The 23,322-nt window shown below is 31.3% G+C and overlaps 2 protein-coding genes across 6 annotated transcripts in view; one reads left to right on the plus strand and one right to left on the minus strand.

Annotated features, from left to right (window-relative positions):
• The window catches only part of LOC135137142 (adenylate cyclase type 8-like), a 158,952-nt gene that overhangs the window by 33,384 nt on the left and 102,246 nt on the right, over positions 1-23,322 (plus strand). For 2 of the 5 annotated variants that reach the window (XM_064066722.1, XM_064066725.1), the window contains exons 3-7: positions 6,349-6,701; positions 6,751-7,116; positions 7,165-7,352; positions 7,402-7,753; positions 7,804-8,033. In XM_064066722.1, coding sequence (XP_063922792.1) covers positions 6,349-6,701; positions 6,751-7,116; positions 7,165-7,352; positions 7,402-7,753; positions 7,804-8,033 — 1,489 coding nt within the window. The remainder of the gene's footprint in view (positions 1-6,348; positions 6,702-6,750; positions 7,117-7,164; positions 7,353-7,401; positions 7,754-7,803; positions 8,034-23,322) is intronic. The other 3 variants (XM_064066726.1, XM_064066727.1, XM_064066723.1) reach the window with 3 other exon arrangements.
• On the minus strand, positions 16,463-18,840 carry LOC135137014 (uncharacterized). The gene is made up of 2 exons (XM_064066547.1): positions 18,681-18,840; positions 16,463-18,613 (listed from the first exon to the last, which is right to left on the minus strand). The coding sequence occupies exon 2, from the start codon at positions 18,581-18,583 to the stop codon at positions 16,484-16,486; it is 2,100 nt and encodes a 699-aa protein (XP_063922617.1). The 5' UTR covers positions 18,584-18,613; positions 18,681-18,840; the 3' UTR covers positions 16,463-16,483.

A 23,322-nucleotide genomic window follows, 5' to 3' on the forward strand; every position in this document is an offset into this window, starting at 1 on the left:
CATTCTCGATTTTTAATTTTTCCCTTTTTCAATTTTTCGTCCCCTCAATTTTTCAACTCCCCGATTTTTATTTTGCATTTTCCTGATTTTTTTATTTTTCATTGATTTTCCAGTTCTTCAGTATTTCTATTTTACGATTTTTAAATTAATACATTTTTTTTATTTTCCCTTTTCTCGAATTCGGAGTTTCGATTTTTCAGTTCTTCAATTCTTCGATTTTTGGATTTTTTGGTTGGCTAATTTTTTAATTTCTCAATTTTGGATATTTGTTTCAGTTTTGGGATTTTTCAATATTTCTATTTTTCGACTTTTCGATTTTTTATTTTTTGTTTTTTCATTTCCCTAATTTTTGTTGTTTCTTTCGATATTCCAATTTTTCAAATTTTCAGGCCAATCGATTCCAATTCGTCGATTTTCCAATTTAAAAATTTTTCAGTTTGCAGTTTTTGGGTTTCCACCCCTTTTTTACTTTTTGGGTTTACAATTTTTCGTTAAACTTTAGATTTTTCAAATTTTCGACAGTTTTCCACTTCAATTTCTCAATTTTTTTCAACTTTACGATGTTCTAATTTTTCTTTTTTAAAATTTTTCATTTTTTTTTATTTCTCGATTTATCGAATTCAGATGTTTGGATGTTTTGATTGTTCAATTTTTCAATTTATCAATTTCTCAATGTTTTTCTATTTCCCGATGTTTCGATTTTTGGATTTCTCGGTTTTTCGATTTTCCAATTTTTCGATGTTTTCGACTTTTCAGTTATCCGATTTTTCAATTTTTTTAAATTCTGGAGTTTCGATTTGTCGATTTTTCAGTTTTTCCATTTCTAAGTTTTATATTTTCGAATTCTTCTTTTTTGATTCTTTGATGTTTGGATTTCTCCATTTTTCAATGTTTTAAATTTTAGATTTTTCGATTTCTGGATTTTTTTATTTTCCAGTTCTTCAATATTTCTATTTTACGATTTTTCAATTAATATATATTTTTTTTATTTTCCCTTTTCTCGAATTCGCAGTTTCGATTTTTCAGTTCTTCAATTCTTCGATTTTTGGATTTTTCGGTTGGCTAATTTTTTAATTTCTCATTTTTGGATATTTGTTTCAATTTTGGGATTTTTCAATATTTCGATTTTTTATTTTTTGGATTTTCAGTTTTTCGTTTTTTAAACTTAAGATTTTTCAATTTTCTACTGTTTTATATATATTTCGATTCTGAATTTTTCGAGTTTTCAGTTATTGTATATTTTAATTTTTCTTTTCTCCGAATTTTTCAATTTTTTGAGAACTCGATTTATCGAAATTTGGATGTTTCGATGTTTTGATTGCCTCAGTTTTTGAATTTTTCCTTTTCGGCTTTTCGATTTTTGAATTACCCGATTTTTCAATTTTCCAATTTTTTAAATTTTCAAGTTTTGACGTTTCTGAATTTTCAGTTTTCCGATTTCTCAATTAATTTATTTCTTGATTTTCCCATTTTCGACTTGCCAAAGTTTCGATTTTTCAGTTTTTCAGTTCTTCAATTTTTCGATTTTTCGATTCTTTAGGTTTGCAATTTTTCGGCTTTTCGATTTCCCAATTTTTCAATTTTCTAAGTTCCCAATTTTTGGATATTTCGTTCAATTTTGTGATTTTCTCAGTTTTTCGATTCTTCAATTTTTCAATTTTGGGATTTTTTAATATTTTGACTTTTGGATTTTTCACGTTTTGGATTTTTCGATTTCTCGGCTTTTTACTTGTTGGATTTTCAATTTTCGTTTTTTGAACTTTCGGTTTTTACAAAAAATCTAATAATTGACGAAAAATCGAAACCTTAAAAAATCGTAAAACCGAAACATTGAAAAATCGAAATCTCGAAGAACTGAAAATCGAAAAAATGTAAAATTTAAAAATCTAAAATTTAAAAACCGAATAACGAAAAATCGAGAAATCTAAACTCCCAAATTAAAAAAATCGGATAACTGAAAAATTGAAACATCGAAAAACTGGAAAATCGAAAAACTGAGAAATCGAAAAATCAAAAAATCAAGAAATCATGGAGTCGAAAAGTCGAACAATTGAGAAACCGAAATAGGTCAAAATCAAAAAATGGAAAAATCCTGAAGAACGAGAAATCGGAAAGTGATGAAGTCGAAAAATCGAAAAATAGAGAAGTCGACAAACAAAAAGTTAAAAGTTTAAAAATTGGAAAAGCGGAAAAATCAAAAAACGAAAAATTGGAAAACTGGAAAAACTGAGAAACCGAAATAGGCTAAAATAAAAAATGATAAATCGAAAAATTGAAAAACAGAACATCTAAAACCAGGAAGTCGAAAAATAAAAAAGATTAAGAAATATTGAAAAATTAAAATATCAAAACATTGAAAAATCTAAAATTTAAAAATCCAAAAATTGAAAAATCGAAAAAGTAAAAAGGTAGACACATCGAAAAACCCAGAAGTCAAAAATAGAAAAGCCGAAGAATTGAAATATTGAAAAATCGTAAAACTGAAATATCTACAAACTGAAAAATCGAAAAATCAAAAAAGTGAAGTCGAAAAATAAAAACCTTAAAAAATCAAAAAATTGAAAAATCAAAAACCTGATATATTAGAAAAAATTGAAGAATTGAAGAACAGGAAAATCGAAACACTCGAATGTCAAGAAATGGGGAATTCAAAACATGGATTAATTGAAAAATCGAGAAACCGAAAAATCAAAAAATCGAAAAATTGAAAATTTAGACCCGCCAATAATTGAAAACTTGAAGAGAAAATTGAAAAATCGTAAAATTGACAAATCGAAATATAAAAAAAAATCGAGAAATCGAAAATTTGAAAAATTCCAAAACCGAAACATTGAAATATCGAAAAACCGAAAATTTACAAAATTGAAAATGAAAAACCTGAAAGATCGAGAATTGAAAAACTGCAAAATCAAGAAGTCCAAAAACAGAGAAATGGGAAAATCAAAAAGTCGAAAAATCGAGAAATTGAAAAATCCTAAATTTGAGAAATCGAAAAAAAAATCGGGGTTTCGAAAAATTCATGAAGCGAAAAATTGAAAAATTCCAAACTAAAACACTGAAAATTGAGAAATCGAGAAATGAAAAGACGAAAATTCAAGGCGAAAAATCAAAAAACCGAAAATTTAAAAAACTCAAAAATCAAAAAATTGAAAATCGAGAAATGAGAAAATCGGAAGGTCGAGAAATCAAGAAATCCAAAAGTTAAAAAATCGAGAAGCTGAAAAGTAGAAACATTGGAAAACTGTAAAATTAAAACATCAAAATAACGAAAAATTCAAACTGAAACATCGAAAGACTTGAGAAATCGAAATGGACCAAAATCCAAAAGTCGAACAATTAAAAATTTAACATTAAAAAAACTAGTTCGTAAAAATTCAAAAATCCAAAAATCGAGAAATTGAACAATCAAAAAAGCGAAACGTCGAAATGCTGATAAATCCAAAAATTTGAAAAATTAAAAAATCGAAAATTTGACAAAATGACAATTGAAAAACAGAAAATATAAAACCGGGAAGTCGAAAAATCCAAAGATTAAGAAATCGAAACATTTGAAAAATTCGAAAACTTGAAAAATTTAAATATCGAAGAACTGAAATGAAAAATCGAGAAATCGAAAAATCTAAAATTATAGGAATTAAAAAATTTAAAATTTAAAAATTGAAAAATTGAAAAATCGAAAAAGTAAAAAAATCGACCCATCGAAAAATCCAGCAGTCAAAAATCGAAAAGTCGGAGAATCGAAATATTGAAAAATCCCAAAACTTAAATATCGAAAAACTGAAAAATGAAAAAAAACTAAAAATGGGAAACTAAATCGGGAAATCAAAACATTGAAAACTTGAAAAATTTAAAACGACAATTGAAAACAGAAAATCTAAAACCGTCGAAAAATCGAAAAATCGAAAAAGTAAAAAAATCGACACATCGCAAACTCCAGAAGCCAAAAATCGAAAAGTAGAAGAATCAAAATATTGAAAAATCCCAAAACTGAAATATCGAAAAACTGAAAAATGGAAAACATGAAAAATCCGAAAACTGAAATATCGAAAAACTGAGAACCTAAAAAGTCGAAAAATTGAGCAATAGAAAAATCCAAAAATTGAAGTCGAAAAATTGAAACCTTAAAAAAATAAAAAAATCAAAAATCAAAAACCTGAAAAATCGAAAAATTAAAAAATTGAAGAACAGGAATATCGAAACCCTCGAAAGTCAAGAAATGGGAAAATCAAAACATCGATTAATTGAAAAATCGAAAAATTGACAGTTTATAAATGTCAAATTTGAAAAATTGAAAAATTGAAAATTTGAAAAAACGACGATTGAAAATTTGAAAAAACGACAATTGAAAAACAAAAAATCTAAAACCGGGAAGTCGAAAAATCGATTGATTAAGAAATCAAAACATTTGAAAAATTCGAAAACCTGAAAAACTGAAATATCGAAGAACTGAAATGAAAAATTGCGAAATCGAAAAATCTAAAATTTTAAATATTGAAAAATTAAAATATCAAAAAACTGAAAAACCTGAAATTTAAAAATCGAAAAATTGAAAAACCGACAAATGAAAAACAGAAAATCTAAATCCGGGAAGTCGAAACATCGAAAGATTAAGAAATCGAAACAATTGAAAAATTGAAATATGGAAGAGCTGAAATGAAAAATCGGGAAATCGAAAAATCTAAAATTTTAAATATTGAAAAATTAAAATAGCAAAAAATTGAGAAATCTAAATTTTAAAATCGAAAAAGTAAAAAGTCGACACATCGAAAAATCCCGAAGTCAAAAATGGAAAAGTCGAAGAGCAGAAATTTTGAAAAATCCCAAAACTGAAATATCGAAAAACTGAAAAATGAAAGAAAAACTGACAAATCGAAAAACTGAAATATCCAAAAACCCGGAATCTAAAGAATCGAAAAATTGAGAAATCGAAAAATCAAAAAAGTGAAGTTGAAAAATCGAAACCTGAAAAAACAGAAACATTGAAAAACCAAAAAACCTGAAAAATCAATTAATTGAAAAATCAACAAATAAAGAGTTTATAAAAGTCAAAATCTGAAAAATCAAAATATTTAAAAATAGTAAAAATGAAAACCGAGAAATTGAAAAATTGAGAAATTGTAAAATCCAAAAATTGAATAATAAATAGGAGTAAACTGAAAAGTCCCCAAACTAAAATTTCGAAAAACTGAGAATTCGGGAGTTGAAACAGCAGAAATTGTGGTCGAACCCGGTTAGAACGTGTATCAGATCACGGATCCTGGCTTATAAATCAAATCGTTTCCGAACGCTTAGAGTCGACATTGGCCTGAGTGCGCTCTGGTCTGTAGATCAAACAAGTTCTCAGACGACGAACTGTAATTCGTATGACCTGAATGAAAGTGTCAATTTGTCGAAAGTAAAACGCGTCGTTAAAAATATTATGACATTTTTTCTAGTCAATTTTATTCCTAGTTAGAAACAAACGCTATTCTGAGTGATACAACCTTAAGTTAATTTCATTGTCGTAGCTTTCCATTGATGACTTTATGTGTTGTCTTTTTATTGTTGGCATTAAGATCCTCACGCCTCTTAGCCCCGGACAACTACCTACGACCCTATTAAAAAGTTAATTCAAGTCGATTCCGGCCCTCCTCTTTGAGTAATTTATTTTCGGTTACAGTGTGATGAGTTTTTAGGGAGGTTTAATGGAGAAATAAATACGGTTCGTTAAATCGAGGCAAAACGACTAGGAGTAGCGCGCCGCAGTTTATTTATTTAAAAACGACATTTAAGCTGACGTGAAAGGCCGGGTGAGGAATTAGTTGGAGGTTTAGAAAAGTCGCTCGTGATTGGAGGATCGCGGGGTATTTGAAATTATCGATTCAATTGGGTAAATAAAAATGTAAATGAAAGTAATGAATTGTTTGTTTGCTGGGGTGACACTGATAAGTTTGAAGAACCGTCGACTGAACAATTTGTTTACTTTTGTGCGGGGAGTATTGTGGCGGACGCAGACTCCGTCTTAGAATGGAGTAGTTTTCTCACCACCAACCTTACTACGACAAGAAGACCGTCTAGACGCCGGAAACTCTATCCCATTTCGACATCCCCACCCTTCCCTCGCCTCCTCGATGCATTAAGCGATAAAAAACATATCATTAGCAGTGCAAACAAGCTATTGTGTTTTCCGATGGCTGTAAGCATTTTTTAAGCAGATGGCCATATGCGCGATAAAAAGCGCTGTAATAATACGCACGTTATTTCAGGACTGTCCCTGCTTTGTTTCACACCTGATAGCACTCGACTGCACGATATCAAACCCTATCGATCTACTTTCGTTGCAAATCTAAGCCCTTGGATTTGTTCCAGACGAAGGGAGTACCGGACCAAGGCTCTCTGGAAAAATGCCGTCAAAAGGCTGTCCAGCGAGAGGAAGAAAAGGCGGGACTTCGCCTCGATAGCCTTCGCTATGATGCACGCGAAGGACGCGGAAGAGAAGGCGGCGATCAAGCAGGTACCTGATGACGGCAGTAGGTGGAGGCGGTGTTGTAGAGGGATGCTCTTGCAGGACAGCACCGACATGAGTTTGAGCAATCACGTGCAAGGACCCCCGAGCAACAACAGCTCGCTCAGGAATGGGAAACCCGACGAAACTTTGGACTATTTCAATGGGTACAACGACTTTTACGAAATCGAGGAGTCGATCGAGGCTGCACAAGAAGGTAAGAATTTGGCTTTCAAAGACGATTGGCTACAGGTTGTCGTTTGTAGACTTCGCGAGTGTCTTCAAGCGCGGGCTCATGTACAAGGGCATCTACTGGCCCAGTTTGACCAATAGCTTCCAGTGCAAGCACTTGGAGTTGGCGTACCTCCGATACTCCCACCGCCAAAGACAGAAAGCTTTAATCATCGTCAACATCGTCGACTTGCTCCTGAAGGCTGCCCTCATCGTCGTCTGCGTGGTCGCCAAACAAGACGACACCTTCGACAATAACACCCAGCAGCGCATCATTTGGTCCGTGTCTTGCATGTCCATCAACATCGCCATCTGTATTCTGGGCTGGTGGAGGTGCTTCGCTAACAACTACCTCCACTGGGCGGCCGTGTGCACCTGGTTACTTCTGACCACACAAAGTTGTACTCGTCTGACTATAGAACGAGCAAAAATTATCGTCGTGGTTGTAGGTTTCGTCGGCTATGGATTCGGGTTCACCGTCAAGGAAGACCTAGTGTGGTACGTCCTCTTCACGGTGTTCGTCCCCTACGCTATGTTGCCGCTACCCTTGCGCTGGTGCATGATCGCTGGGTGTCTCTCAGCAGTCGGCCACATCATCGTCATCTCCGTCGAGCTCTTCGACAAGGACTACAATTACGTAAGAACCTCTTTGACCAAGTGTGATAAAGTGTGACGATTTTGTCTAGTCAGATGACGACAAAGAGTGCAAAATTAGACGGATCATCGCCAATAGTATTTTGTACGTGGCGGTGAACTTTGCCGGGATGTACACCAAGTACTTGACGGACCGCAGTCAAAGAAAAGCGTTCTTGGAGACCCACCGCTCCATGGAAACCCGGTACCGAACGCAAAGCGAAAACGACAAACAAGAAAAATTATTGGCTTCAGTACTCCCCGACTTCGTCGCCAAGGAGATGATCAAAGACATAGAACGCGAGGAGCGAGGAGGGGTATTCCAACCCCACCAGTTCCACAAAATCTACATCCACCGCTACGAAAACGTCAGTATTTTGTTCGCAGACATCAAAGGCTTTACAGGTAAGTCAAGTCGCTCCTGGGTAGTTAATCAAACCTAACACAACCTGAAGCCTTGGCTAGCCAATGCAGCGCCCAAGAACTTGTCAAAATCCTAAACGACTTATTCGCGAGGTTCGACAAGCTAGCCACCGAGAACCACTGTCTTAGAATCAAGTTGCTAGGGGATTGTTACTACTGCGTCTCGGGTTTGCCCACGCCTAGGTCCGACCACGCCCACTGCAGTGTCGAAATGGGACTACACATGATCAAAGCCATCAGAGACACACGCCACAAAACACAGGTAAGTTTATTTGGACATAGATTGACAATAGTGGTACAAATCTTGAATTCTATCGCCAACTCTTGCTCTATATATTGGCGATAATTGAACAATTTGCGGCTTAGTTCGTCGTAGTAGACGCGTTTGAGGGCGTCTTCGTGGTTTAGTCGAATATCGCGCACTGTGGTCAGGTGCACCACCGACAAAAAATCGTGACCAGGGGGACAATATCGCAACAACTGGTAGTCGACGAAGTTGCAGTCAACAGCTTTGTCGTTGTCGAACTTGAGCAAAATGTTGCTAGTCCACAAGTCGCCGTGTGACAAGACGTTTCTGAAGCGATCCGACGCACTCACAGTGGAGTAAAACAGTTTCATCATCTCGGGGAAAATTTTTGACAAGTTGTCTCGATTTTCGGGGGTTTGGAATTCTAGCCCCATTTGCCATAAGTCTCCCGCCCCAATGGTCCTCCTCATCCAGAATATTGTCAGTTTTTTCCAAAATGTGCCGAAATTTTCAAAATTTACACTTTTGGCATCTACAGGAATTATTCTTTATATGTATTTTAGATCTCTTTTTTCAAAATTTTGGATTTTAGATGTTCTTCAAAATGTGGCGAATTTTCCAAAATTTTGTTTCAATTAAACATTTCAAATGTATTATTTTGTTCACAAACTGTAAAAAAGTAAAGGTTTTTAGTGATTTTAGAGATCTGTCAGAATTTTTGTTTAAATTTTTAGACTGTTCTTTCGGCTTTTCTAATCCAATATTTTTATCAGTTTTTTCCAAAATGTGTCGAAATTTTCAAAATTTAGACATTTTTGTGAATTTTGCGATGTACAAGAATTTTTATTTATATTTTTGACTGTTCGTGTCAGCTTTTCTGATCCAAAATATTTTCAATTTTATCTAAAGTGGGCCGAAATTTTCAAAATTTAGACTATTGGGACCTACAGGAATTATTCTTTATATTTTAGATCTCTTTTCTCAAAATTTCGGATTTAAACTATTTTGGATTTCAGATGTTTTTCAAAATGTGCCGAATTTCTTGTAATTGATTTATAATTTATGATTTTGTTCACAAACTGTCAAAATTTAGGCTTTTTGCGATTTTTAGAGATCTAGAAGAATTTTTGTTTAAATTTTTAGGCTGTTCTTTCGGCTTTTCTGATCCAATAATTTTTCAATTTTTCCGAAATGTGTCGAAATTTTTAAAATTTTTGAGCCGAAATATTCAGTGAAAACATTTATTAGAATTTTTAATTTGTTCACAAACTGAAAATTTAGACGTTTTTCTGATTTTTGGAATGAAGAATTTGTGTTCACATTTTTTACTTTGGCTTTTCTGATCCAATGTTTATTTTCAGTTTTTTTTCTTCAAAATGAGCCGAAATTTTCAAAATTTTTGAGGGGAAACTTTCGGTTAGAGTTTATATTTTGTTCACAAACTGTAATTTTGTGAATTTGCAAGAGTTTTTGAGTACATTTTTAGACAGATTTCAGCTTTTCCGATTTGAAATATTTTCAGCTTGTTCTAAAATTTGCCGAAATTTTCAAAATTTTGGTGGCAAAAGATTCAGGAAAACATCTAAAATCTATCTTTTCTTCACAAACCACCAAAATTTAGTCGTTTTTTGTGATTTTTATGATCGACAAGAATTTTTCTTTACATTTTTGAAACTATTGTTTTCAGCTTTTCTGATTCCAAATATTCAAAATGTGCACAAATTTTCAAAATTTTTGTGCCGAAATATTCATTTAAAACAATTAAAATTTATATTTTCATCACAAACTCAAAATTTAGACATTTTTAGATTATACATATTATTATATTAGACAAATTATTATTATTTTGCCCTTTTTTTTTTTAATAATATATGTCGTCCTCTTTTCGTAACAAGAAACTTAAAACATGTTCAAAATGGTAAATTCTTGTAGGGAAACCTGGATTTTGCAATTACGCTCCGCCCCTCGGTCTGTCAGCGAATGAAAAATTCATCACAATTGAAATCGGGCGGGTGGGCGGGGCTTATATTTTTGTAGGAAAATCTAGATTTTGCAGTTACGCTCTGCCCCTCATTCTGACAGCGAATGAAAAATTCATCACAATGGAGATCGGGTGGGTGGGCGGGGCTTATGTTTTGCCCTTTTTTTACTTCTCGAGCTTAAGCAAAGGAAGTATTGTAATCGAGTTCGTCGGCCGACTCTCTACTTGTACGTTTCCTCGATCTTTCATGACCCCTAGAGTACGAAAAAATAGATTTTTATTAGACAGATAATCTCCGAAAGTACTGGGCCGATTGTTGTCAAATTTTGTATTTATATTAAGAATCTCATGTCAATAATGTGATGACGTCACTTCAAAATTGTACATAGTAAATGGGTTTTAAATAGTATAAAATAACATAGTCCTACACACGTACTTTATGACTCCGCCCACTATTTTCTCAGAGTTTGTCATTTGCCAAAATAAGTTTTCCCTTTGCAAGTCTAGCCCCGCCCACCCGCCCTCTACTTTCCCTGAGGGTATGACGTCTGCCAAAATCAGTCTTATCTGAGCAAGTGCTAGCCCCGCCCACCCACCCTCTATTTTTTCAGAGTTTGTCATTTGCCAAAATAAGTTTTACCTTGCTTCGATCTTCGAAAAAGACGTGCACGCTTTCTTCGTCGTTCTTCAGCAAGGAGGAAATTTGTTCAGCTGTGCACATCGAAAACATGCTGTAAATAGCAGCTTGGAGGACCATTTGAGGTCGCATAACGTCAATACCTCCCAGAAAATCGTCATAAGTGAGAATTGTAGCCACATCGTAGCCAAAATTTTCGACCAAGCGGGTTAGTTCGTCGTTGTGCACGCGTTTGAGGGCGTCGTCGTGCTTTAGTCGGATATCGCGCACTGTGGTCAGGTGCACCACCGACAAAAAATCGTGACCAGGGGGAGAATATCGCAACAATTGGTAGTCGACGAAGCTGCAGTCAACAGCTTTGTCGTTGTCGAACTTGAGCAAAATGTTGCTAGTCCACAAGTCGCCGTGGAGTAGAACAGCTTCATCATCTCGGGAAAAAATTTTGACAAGTTGTCTCGATTTTCGGGGGTTTGGAATTCCGGAAACAGAGTAGTGGCGTGGAGGACACCTCTAGCCCCATTTGCCATAAGTCTCCCGCCCCAATGGTCCTCCTCATCCAGAATATTGTCAGTTTCTCCAAAATGTGCCGAAATTTTCAAAATTTACACTTTTGGCATCTACAGGAATTATTCTTTATATGTATTTTAGATCTCTTTTTTCAAAATTTTGGATTTTAGATGTTCTTCAAAATGTGGCCAATTTTCCAAAATTTTGTTTCAATTAAACATTTCAAATGTATTATTTTGTTCACAAACTGTAAAAAAGTAAAGGTTTTTAGTGATTTTAGAGATCTGCCAGAATTTTTGTTTAAATTTTTAGACTGTTCTTTCGGCTTTTCTAATCCAATATTTTTATCAGCTTTTTCCAAAATGTGTCGAAATTTTCAAAATTTAGACATTTTTGTGAATTTTAGCGATGTACAAGAATTTTTATTTATATTTTTGACTGTTCGTGTCAGCTTTTCTGTTCCAAAATATTTTCAATTTTATCTAAAGTGGGCCGAAATTTTCAAAATTTAGACTATTGGGACCTACGGGAATTATTCTTTATATTTTAGATCTCTTTTCTCAAAATTTCGGATTTAAACTATTTTGGATTTCAGATGTTTTTCAAAATGTGCCGAATTTCTTGTAATTGATTTATAATTTATGATTTTGTTCACAAACTGTCAAAATTTAGGCTTTTTGCGATTTTTAGAGATCTACAAGTATTTTTGTTTAAATTTTTAGGCTGTTCTTTCGGCTTTTCTGATCCAATAATTTTTCAATTTTTCCGAAATGTGTCGAAATTTTTAAAATTTTTGAGCCGAAATATTCAGTGGAAGCATTTATTAGAATTTTTAATTTGTTCACAAACTGAAAATTTAGACGTTTTTCTGATTTTTGGAATGAAGAATTTGTGTTCACATTTTTTACTTTGGCTTTTCTGATCCAATGTTTTTTTTCAGGTTTTTTTCTTCAAAATGAGCCGAAATTTTCAAAATTTTTGAGGGGAAACTTTCGGTTAGAGTTTATATTTTGTTCACAAACTGTAATTTTGTGAATTTGCAGGAGTTTTTGAGTACATTTTTAGACAGATTTCAGCTTTTCCGATTTGAAATATTTTCAGCTTGTTCTAAAATTTGCCGAAATTTTCAAAATTTTGGTGCCAAAAGATTCAGGAAAACATCTAAAATCTATATTTTCTTCACAAACTACCAAAATTTAGTCGTTTTTTGTGATTTTTATGATCGACAAGAATTTTTCTTTACATTTTTGATACTATTGTTTTCAGCTTTTCTGATTTCAAATATTCAAAATGTGCACAAATTTTCAAAATTTTTGTGCCGAAATATTCATTTCAAACATTTAAAATTTATATTTTCATCACAAACTCAAAATTTTGACATTTTTAGATTATACATATTATTATATTAGACAAATTATATAATAATTTTAAAAATTGGAAAGTTAAAATATCGAAAAGTTGGAAATTTAAGAAATCGAAGTATAAAAGAGTCGAAAAATTGAAAATCCAACCAGTAAAAAGTCCAGAAATCGAAAAATCCAGAACTCGAAAAATGGAAAAGTCGAAATACTAAAAAATCCCAAAATATCGAAAAATTGAAAAATAGAAGAAAAATTGAAGAATCGAAGAATTGAAAAATCACAAAATTGGACGAAATATCCAAAAATTGGGAAATTAAAAAAATTGAAAAATTGGGAAATCGAAAATTTAAAAAAGCAATGTTGAAAAATCGCAAACTTAATCGAAAAATTGAAGAACTGAAGAACTGAAAAATTGAAACTTTGGGAAGTCCAGAAATGGGAAAATCAAAAAATTGACTAATTGAGAAATGGGAAAACTAAAAATTCAGAAACGTCAAAATTAAAAAAATTAAAAAATATTGAAGAACTGAAAAACCGAAAAATCTAAAAATCTAGAATTTAAAACATTGAAAAATTAAAATATCTTAAAATTGAAAAATGGACAAATCGAAACCTGAAAGTCATAAAAATAAAAATTTGAAAACCTAAAATTTAAAAATATAAGAACTGAAAAATCAACAAATCGAAACTCGAAAATTAAAAAAAAACTGGAAAATTGAAAAATCGGATAATTCGAAAATCGAAAGGCCGAAAAATTAAAAAAACGAAAAAACGACGAATCAAAAAATCATCAAAAAATTCAAAAACTGAGACATACAGAAATCGAAAAATCAAAAGATCGAGAAATCGACATATCCAAACGTCGAGAAGTCGAAAAATCGAAAAACTGAAAAATCAATGTTCAAAATGGAAGTTTAAAAGTGAAAGAAAATCGATCAATTGGAAAATTGAAAAAACGAAAATTCAAGAAATTGAACAATCAAAAGATCTAAACAGAAATTTTGATAAATCGCGAAATCGAAAACTGTAAAAAACGATAAATCAAAATTTTTTAACATCGAAAAATTGAGAAACCGAAAAATCTCAAAAACTGGGACATCGAGAAATCGAAAAATTAGAAGATCGAGAAACAAAATATCGAACCATCTGAATTTGATAAATCGGACAATTAAAAAATTGAAAAATCGACAAATTTTAAAAAGGAAATATTGGAAAATCGAATATTTAAAAATTGAAATATAGAGGAACTGAAAACTCGAGAAATCGAAAAACCTAGACTTTTAAAAAATGAAAAATGAAAACATCGAAAAGTTGAAAATTTGAGAAATCGAAGTATAAAACAGTGGAAAAATTGAAAAATCTGAAGTTTAACGAAAAATTGAAAATGCAAAAAATAAAATATCGACAAATATAAAAGATCCAAAAATCGAAAAGTCGAAAAATCCAAATATTGAAAAATCCCAGAACTGAAAGAGATGTCCAAAAAATTGAGAATTTAAAAATTGGAAAAGTGAGAAATCGAAAATCTGAAAAGCAAAGTCGAAAAATCGTAAGCTAAAAAAAATCGAAAAATCGAAAAATTGCAGAACTGAAAAAAATCGAAACTTTGGGAAATCGAGAAATGGGAAAATCAAAAATAGACTGAAAATTCAGAAACGTCAAACTTTAAAAAATCGAGATCTCAAAAAATTGAAAAAACGAAAATCCAAAAAACAAAAAATCCAAAAATCCAGAAGTCGAAAAAATCAAAATATTGGAAAATCCCAAAACTGAAAGAAATATCCGAAAATTGAGAAATTGAAAGACTGAAAAATCTAGAAATCGGAAAACCAAAAAAGCAAAGTCGAAAAATCGAAAAATTGAGGAACTGAAAATTCGAGAAATGGGAAAATCAAAAGTAGATTAATTGCGAAATCGGAAAACTAAATTCAACGTCAAAATTTAAAAATACTCAAGAACTGAAAAATTTAAAAATCGAGAAACCGAAAAATCTAAAATTTAAAACATTGAACAATTAAAATATCGCAAAATTGGAAAATGAACCCAAATTTTTCCAATTCAATTAATTCAAGTCAATTCAGAAGCATCAAAAGATCAAAAAATTAAAATTCGAAAATCTAAAATTAAAAAATTGAAAAACTGAAAAATCGACAAATCGAGAAATCCAAACTCCAGAATTTAAAAAACTGAAAAACTGAAAAATCGGATCATCGAAAAATTGGAAAGCGCAAAAGTAAAAAATCGAAAAACCGAGGATCCAAAAAATGAAACATAGAAAAATTGAAAAACTAAGATATCGAGAAATCGAGGTGTGGAAAGCCGTGTAGAAAAATTAAAAATTGAAAAACTGATAAATCGGGAAATTGAACAAACAAAACATCGAAACATCTGAATTCGATAAATCGGGAAATATAGAAGAAAAGAAAACTCGAGAAATCGAAAAACCTAGATTTTGAAAAAGTGAAATATAGATATAATGAAAACATCGAAAAGTTGAAAAATTGAGAAATCGAAGTATAAAACTGTGGAAAAATTGAAACATCTAAAATTTAACAAAAAATTGAAAGCCCAAAAAGTAAAAAATCGAGAAATCAAAAAATCCAGGACCCCAAAAATCCAAAAATCCCAAAACTCAAAGAGATATCAAAAAAATTAAGAATTTAAAAATTGGAAAAGTGAAAAATCGAAAATCTAAAAAGCAAAGTCGAAAAATCGTAAGCTAAAAAAATCGAAAAATTAAAAAATCAGAAAACCTGAAAAATCGAAAAATTGGAGAACTAAAAAAAAATCGAAACTTTGGGAAGTCGAGCAACGGGAAAATCAAAAAATAGACTAATTGAGAAATCGGGAGATTGAAAATTCAGAAACGTCAAAATAAAAAAAAAATTAACATACTGAAGAAATGAAAACTCAAAAAATCTAAAATTTTAAACATTGAAAAACTAAAATATCGTAAAATTTAAAATATTGAAAAATTAAAATATCCTAAAATCAAAAAATAATAAAAATAGAAATTCGGAAATCTAAAATTTAAAAATCGAAAAACTGAAAATTCAACAAATGGAGAAATCGAAACTCGAATTTAAAAAAATCGGATAATTCAAAAATCGAAAAGCCGAAAAATTAAAAATCGAAAAACTGACAAATAGAAAAATCGGAACATCTAAAAATTCAAAAACTGAGACATCGAAAAGTCGGAAAAACAAAAGATCGAGAGATCGAGGAGTCGAAAAGTCAAGAAGTCGAAAAATCGAAAAATTGAAATATTGAAAAATCGCAAAACTGAAAGAAATATCCACAAAAAATGAGAATTTAAAAAGTTGGAAAACGGAGAAATCGAAAAACTAAAAAGCAAAGTCGAAAAATCGTAAGTTTAAAAAAATCAAATAACTGAAAAATCGAAAAATTGAAGAACTGAAAAAAATCGAAAGTCTAAAAATGGGAAAATAAAAAAAACTTTTGTTCAAAAATCGGAAAACTGAAAATTTAGAAACGTCAAAATTTGAAAAATCAAAAAATCGTAAAATAAAGTGGATCAAAATGGGGAAAGCGTATCATTGAAACACCGGAAAATTGAGAAATCGAGAAATCGAAAATTTGAAAAATCGAAAAATTGAAAAATCCCAAAATTGAAATATTGAAAAATTGAGATATCTAAAGTTGGCTATAAGTTGGAGAACATCGGTAATTTTTTTTCCAAAAAGCATGAAGTCTTAACAACTCAACACGGATTCATAAACCACAAATGGAGGATATAAAATTTAAATTACATTTATTATTGTAAAATTTGAAGATTACGTCTTCTCATTCACAAATTTTGTTTAGCGTTTTATCATTTGATAATACAATTTGAAATGTTGGCCGTAGATCTTCGTAGACGGCTAGGTTGTGCTTACTGAGATAGAGTTTCGGGGAAAAATTGTGTCCAAATTGGTTAGGTGCGAGTGGATAGGCAACATTTACTACACGCTTGGTTTTATTAGGAATCAGTGTACATAGAATTACAATAATCATAAATATCCAAAATACATTCTTTCACCCTATTTCTATACAAAGTGGATTTTCCACACATCGCAGTAATAAACCCGGTACGATCTTCGAAATAGACGTACCGACATTGCTCTTCGTTGTTCAAAAATTCTGAAATTTCTTCAGGTGTGCACATGGTAAGAACGCAATCAATAGCGGCTTGTAGTACCATTTGGGGTTTCATGTATTTAATACACCCTATGTAGTCCTCGTATGGGTAAACCTTGTCAACTGAGTACCCATACGACTTCAAAACTCTCCCCAGTTCGTCGTAGTAAATTTGGATCAAGTCGTCTTCATGTTTCAATCTAGTACTACGATCCGTGGTTAAATGAAGCACTGAAAGAATATCATAAGCAGGTGGACTGTATCTAACGATTTGAAAATCAATCAAAACACAGTCGGTTGGTTTATCGTCTTGAAGTTGTACCATCATGTTGCTAGTCCATAGATCACCATGACACAAAACGTTGCGAAAACGATCAGACGGTCTGATAACTGTGTAAAACAACTCCTTCAGTTTTGGCCAGAAGTTGCGAAAGTTGCGTTGATTCTGTTCAGTTTGAACTTCTTTCAACAACTCGGTAGCTGTCACAACCGATTTCATTCCAATTATGAATGATAGTGCTCCTTTGTGTTGATCGTTGTCCAAAAAAAGTGGTTCTGTGAAATGTGGACGGTACTCGTCGATCAAGCGGTACGGTTGACCCTTTTCTGCAGACACTTTTTCTTCAAGAATCAACGAACAAGCGTGGAATTTTGCCAACTTCTGGATGAGCAAACGCAAATAGGGAAAACCTAGAGGTTTCAACGCATTTACATTTTGATAAGTGAAAGACAGGTCTTCGAACACCATGAATTCTTTGGGTCTGTAGAAGTAGCACCGAGGTGTACACTCATTAATAGTCGTGATTCCGTACTTCTTCATTTGTTGGACGAGGGTTGTATACATGAAGACTTCTCTGGAGAAACTATCAACATCTGTGGCGATTTCCAACGGAATTCCGGTTTTGGGTGTGCATTTGATGAAGGCGTTAATTGTACTTTGGTCGATTTTGATCTCGACTCGGTGGTACTCGCCCAAAAACCCACTAACATCACTCAGCGGTGTCACTTGATAAGACACAAACTTGTAGTTCTTCGTTCCAATTTTATTTTCAACAATCACGTAGCAATCTTCTTTGGAAAGCAACGGATAAGCTAGACTTTCTTTCAATTCTTGTACACTAGTCTCGTTTTGGTGGTGAAGCGCAGCTTGTAATTTAACCACAGGTAGATAATAATGGGCACTTAATCGAAAATCGTCGACAGTGACGTCCAAGTCACCCTTCGTCGTTTCTTCTTTCAAACACTCATAGTAATAATCGAGCAAAGCCTGGAAGTGACTCTGTCTCAAATCTTCGCTCGTATTGAAGAAAATCAACTGAAGAACGTCGTAGATTGGAGGTACGCAGAAATTAGCTTTGAAATTCAACAATCTACACTCAGTCGGAGCTCCTTTGTCGTTTTTGAACATCAAGTTTCGATTAGTCAGGTTGCCGTGACACAGAGTTCGTCTGAATTTCGACTCGAGTTGCTTTTGGCGCAGATTTTTGATGGTTTTGGACACCTGGGCTTCATTTTCTAGCAGCGACGACAACAAACTTGTGACCGCGGGTGACGATAGATCAAAATTCGAGTGATCTAGCTCAGAGACGAAGTTTATTGCATGGAACGCCGCCAATGTTTTTAGAACGATTTGTAGCTCTTCGGTGTTCAGTAGGCGTCCACGGTTTTCAAAATTTTGCCCTAGATGTTCATAGACGGCTAGGTTGTCTTTTTTGAGGTAGAGTTTCGGGGAAAAATTTGTGTCCAAGGTTTGCGCTACGTTTGGACCCGTTTTGACAAAAAATGACACACTTTTGGCTACTTGTTTCTCGTAGATGTTGATCTTGAGTTCGAAGTTTTCGCCCCCTAGTAGTTGTAGTGCGAAGTCGGAGACAATAACGTCGTTAGTGTTAAGGTGTTTTTTGACTATGAGGTCACACTCGTCGCGGGTTAGTGTGGTCATTTTTGACACAGTTTGGTTTTTAAAAATTCACTGAAATAATTGGAAACGTGGTAAATAAATGAACCACAATGAACTGAGTTTGCGATAGATAAATTACCTTTGAGTGGCGATAACGGGGATCATGATAATAACACATGAATCAGTTGTTACTAGCCTAGAATTGTTGAAGTGTTAATTTGTGTGCACTAACGGGTCCGCATTCCACGAACCACATCACTGATTAAAATGAGGTTTACTTTCACTTGGTTAGGTGTGAGTGGGTAGGCAACATTTACTACACGCTTGGTTTAAGAGAATAAACACACATAAAAATAATCAGATGCAGAAAATGTATTTATTAGGAATTAGTTTACATAGAATTACAATAATCATAACTATCCAAAATATACTCTTTCAATCTACTTCTATATAAATCCGATTTTTCGCACATCGCGATCACAAACTCGCTACGATCTGACGTACCGTCATTTTTTTGTTTAACTAAGAATTAAGTCTTTAATTGTAAATTGAACAATCGGATCATTTAAAAATTGAAACATGGAAAAAATGGAAAATCGAAAATTTAAATATTCCGAAAATTTTAAAAATTGAAAAGTTAAAATATCGAAAAGTTGAAAATTTGAGAAATTGAAGTATAAAAGAGTCGAAAAATTAAAAACCTAAAGTTTAAAAACTTAAAAAGCCGAGAAATCGAAAAATCCAGAACTCGAAAAATGGAAAAGTCGAAATACTAAAAAATCCCAAAACTGACATCTCGAAAAATTGAAAAATAGAAGAAAAATTGAAGAATCAAAATACTGGAAAATCACAAAATTGGACGAAATATCCTAAAATTGGAAGACTAAAAGATTGAAAAATTGGGAAATCGAAAATTCAAAAAAGCAAAAAATCGAAAATTTAAAACATTGAAAATTAAAATATCTTAAAATTGAAAAATGGAGAAATCGAAACATCAAAAAGTCATAAAAATAAAAATTCGAAAGTCTAAAATTTAATAATCGAAAAACTGAAAAATCAACAAACCGAAGATCGAAACCCGAAAATTAAAAAAATTGGAAAATTGAAAAATCGGATAATTCAAAAATCGAAACATCGGAAAATTTAAAAGCTGAGACATCCAGAAATCGAAAAATCATCAAAAGATCGAAAAATTGAGAAGACGCAAATTCGAAAAATTGAGAAAAACGAAATAAGCCAAAATCGAAAAATCGAAAAGTTAAAAATGGAAAAATTGATAAATCGAGAGATTGAATAACAATCAAAACATCAAAACATACAGTTCTCGATAAATCGAGATCTCAAAAAATTGAAAAAACACAAATTTAAAGATTCGGAAAATGTAAAAATTAAAATATAGAACAACTGAAAACTCGAAAAATTGAAAAGTCTAAATTTTAAAAAACGAAAAACTCAAAATCCAAAAAATAAAAAATCGAAAAATCCAGAAGTCGAAAAATCATTATGTTGGAAAATACAAAAATTGAGAAATTAAAAAATTGGAAAATTGAGAAATGGAGAAACCAAAAAAGCAAAGTCGAAAAAGCGAAAAACTGAAGAACTGAAAAATCAAAAAATTGGGAAATCGAAAAATCTTAAATTTAAAACATTGAATAATTGAAATATCGCAGAATTGAAAAATGGATCCAAATTTTTCCAGCATCAAAAAATCAAAAAATTAAAATTCGAAAATCAAAATTTTAAAAATCGAAAAACTGAAAAATCGACATCTAGAAATCGAAACTCCAGAATTTAAAAAATTGAAAAATGGAAAAATCGGATCATCGAAAAATTAGAAGGTCCAAAAGTAAAAAATCGAAAAACCGAGAAATCCAAAAATCGAAACATAGAGAAATTGAAAAAGTTAGACATCGAGAAATCCAAAAATCAAAGAATCGAGAAATCGAGGAGTGGAAAGCCGTGTAGAAAAGTTAAAAATTTAAAAATTGATAAATCGAGAAATTGAACAAACAAAATATCGAAACATCGGAATTCCATAAATCGGGAAATTAAAAAATTGAAATTGAAAAATTTTAAAAAAGAAATATTGCAAAATCGAAAAACCTAGAATTTTAAAAAGTGAAAAATGTAAACATCGAAAAATTGAGAAACCTAAACTTTAACGACAAATTGACAATTCAAAAGGAAAAATCGAGAAAGCAAAAAATCCAGGACTCCAAAAGTCGAAAAGTCGAAAAATCGAAATATTGAAAATCCCAGAACTGAAAGAGATATCCAAAAAATTGAGAATTTAAAAATTGGAAAAATGAGGAATCGAAAATCTAAAAAGCAAAGTCGAGAAATCGTAAGCTAAAAAAAATCGGACAATCTGAAACAAAAATATCTCTGATATTCTGATAAATCGAGAAATCGAAAACTGTAAAAAGCGATAAATCAAAATTTTTGAAGATCTAAAAATTGAAAAACCGAAAAATCTCAAAAACTGGGACATCGAGAAATCGAAAAATCGGAGGATCGAAAAATCGAGGAGTGGAAAGCCGTGATGAAAAGTTAAAACTTGATAAATTGAAAAATTGAACAAACAAAATATCGAATTCGATAAATCGGACAATTAAAAAATTGAAAAATCGACAAATTTTAAAATGAAATATTGGAAAATCTAATATTTAAAAATTGAAATATAGAGGAACTGAAAACTCGAGAAATCGAAAAACCTAGACTTTTAAAAAGGGAAAAATGAAAACATCGAAAAGTTGAAAAATTGAGAAATCAAAGTATAAAACAGGGGAAAAATTGAAAAATCTAAAGTTTAACGAAAAATTGAAAATGCAAAAAGTAAAATATCGAGAAATCAAAAAATCCAGGAGTCCAAAAACCGAAAAGTCGAAAAGTCGAAAAATCGAAATATTGAAAAATCCCAAAACTGAAAGAGATTTTCAAAAAATTGAGAATTTAAAAATTGGAAAAGTGAGAAATCCAAAATCTAAACAGCAAAGTCGAAAAATCGTAAGCTAAAAAAATCAAAAAATTGAAAAATCAAAAAACCTGAAAAATCGAAAAATTGAAGAACTGAAAACAAAATCAAAAGTTTGGGAAGTCGAGAAACGGGAAAATAAAAAAAAAGACTAATTCAGAAACGTCAAAATTTAGAAAATTAAAAAATATTGAAGAACTGAAAAATCGAAAAATCTAAAATTTATAACATTGAAAAATTAAAATACCGTAAAATTTTAAATATTGAAAAATTAAAAAATCGTAAAACTGAAAAACCTACAAATCGAGAAATCGAAATTCGAAAATTTAAAAAATTGGAAAATTGAAAAATCGGATAATTCAAAAATCGAAAGACCGAAAAATTAAAAATCGAGAAAACGAGGAACCAAAAAATCGGAACATCGAAAAATTCAAAAACTGAGACATCGAGAAATCGAAAAATCAAAAGATTGAGAAATTGAATAGTTGAAAAGTGAAGAAGTCGAAAAATCAAAAAATTGAGAAACCGAAATAGGCCAAAATGGAAAAATTGTTAAATCGCGAGACTGAACAATCAAACCATCGATAAATCGAGAATAATTGAAAAATCTGAAGTTTAAAAAACAAAAAACTGAAGTCCATAAAATAAAAAATCGAAAAATCCAGAAGTCGAAAAATCGAAAATACGGAGAATCACAATATTGGAAAATAGGAAAATACCAAAACTGAAAGAAACATCTAAAAATTGAGAAATTAAAAAATTGGAAAATTGAGAAATCGAAAAACCAAAATGGCGAAATCGAAAAATTGAAGAGCTGAAAAATCGAAACATTGAAAAGTCGACAATTGGGAAAATCAAAAACAGATTAATTGAGAAATCGGAAAACTGAATATTTAGCAACGTCAAAGTTTGGAATATGTATTGAAAAATAGAAATACTGAAGAACAGAAAAATAAAAAAATCTGAAATTTAAAACTTTGAATAATTAAAATATCGCAAAATTGAAAAATGGATCCAAATTTTTAAAAGCATCAAAAAATCAAAAAATTAAAATTCGAAAATCTAAAATTTAAAAACCGAAAAACTGAAAAATCGACAAATCGAGAAATCAAAACTCCAGAATTTAAAAAATTGAAAAATCTAAAAATTGGAAAAATCGAAAATTTAGAATTTCGGAAAATTGATAAATTGAAATATAATAGAACTGGAACCTCGAGAAATCGAAAAACCAAAAATTTTAAAAAGTGAAAAATGAAAAGTTAAAAATTAAGAAATCGAAGTATAAAACAGTCGAAAAATTGAAAAATCTAAAGTTTAACAAAAATTCAAAATCCAAAAAGTAAAAAAATTGGGAATTTAATAAGTTGGAAAAGTGGGAAATCGAAAAACTAAAAAGCAAAGTCGAAAAATAGTAAGCTTAAAAAAACGAAATATTGAAAAATCAAAAAAACCTGAAAAATCGAAAAATTGACAAATTAAAAAATTGGAAAATTGAGAAATCGAAAAATCGAAGAATTGAAGAACTGAAAAATCGAAAGATTGAAAAGTCCACAATTGGGAAAATCAAAAATAGATTAATTGAGAAATCGGAAAACTGAATATTTAGCAACGTCAAAGTTTGAAATATGTATTGAAAAATGGAAATACTGAAGAACAGAAAAATAAAAAAATCTGAAATTTAAAACTTTGAATAATTAAAATATCGCAAAATTGAAAAATGGATCCAAATTTTTAAAAGCATCAAAAAATCGAAAAATTAAAATTCAAAAATCTAAAATTAAAAACCAAAAAACTGAAAAATCGACAA

Source organism: Zophobas morio, unplaced genomic scaffold (assembly GCF_036711695.1).
Source record: "Zophobas morio isolate AGI-343-1 ecotype UQ-CSIRO unplaced genomic scaffold, CSIRO_AGI_Zmor_V1 ptg000028l, whole genome shotgun sequence".
Taxonomy (NCBI): Eukaryota; Metazoa; Arthropoda; class Insecta; order Coleoptera; family Tenebrionidae; genus Zophobas; species Zophobas morio.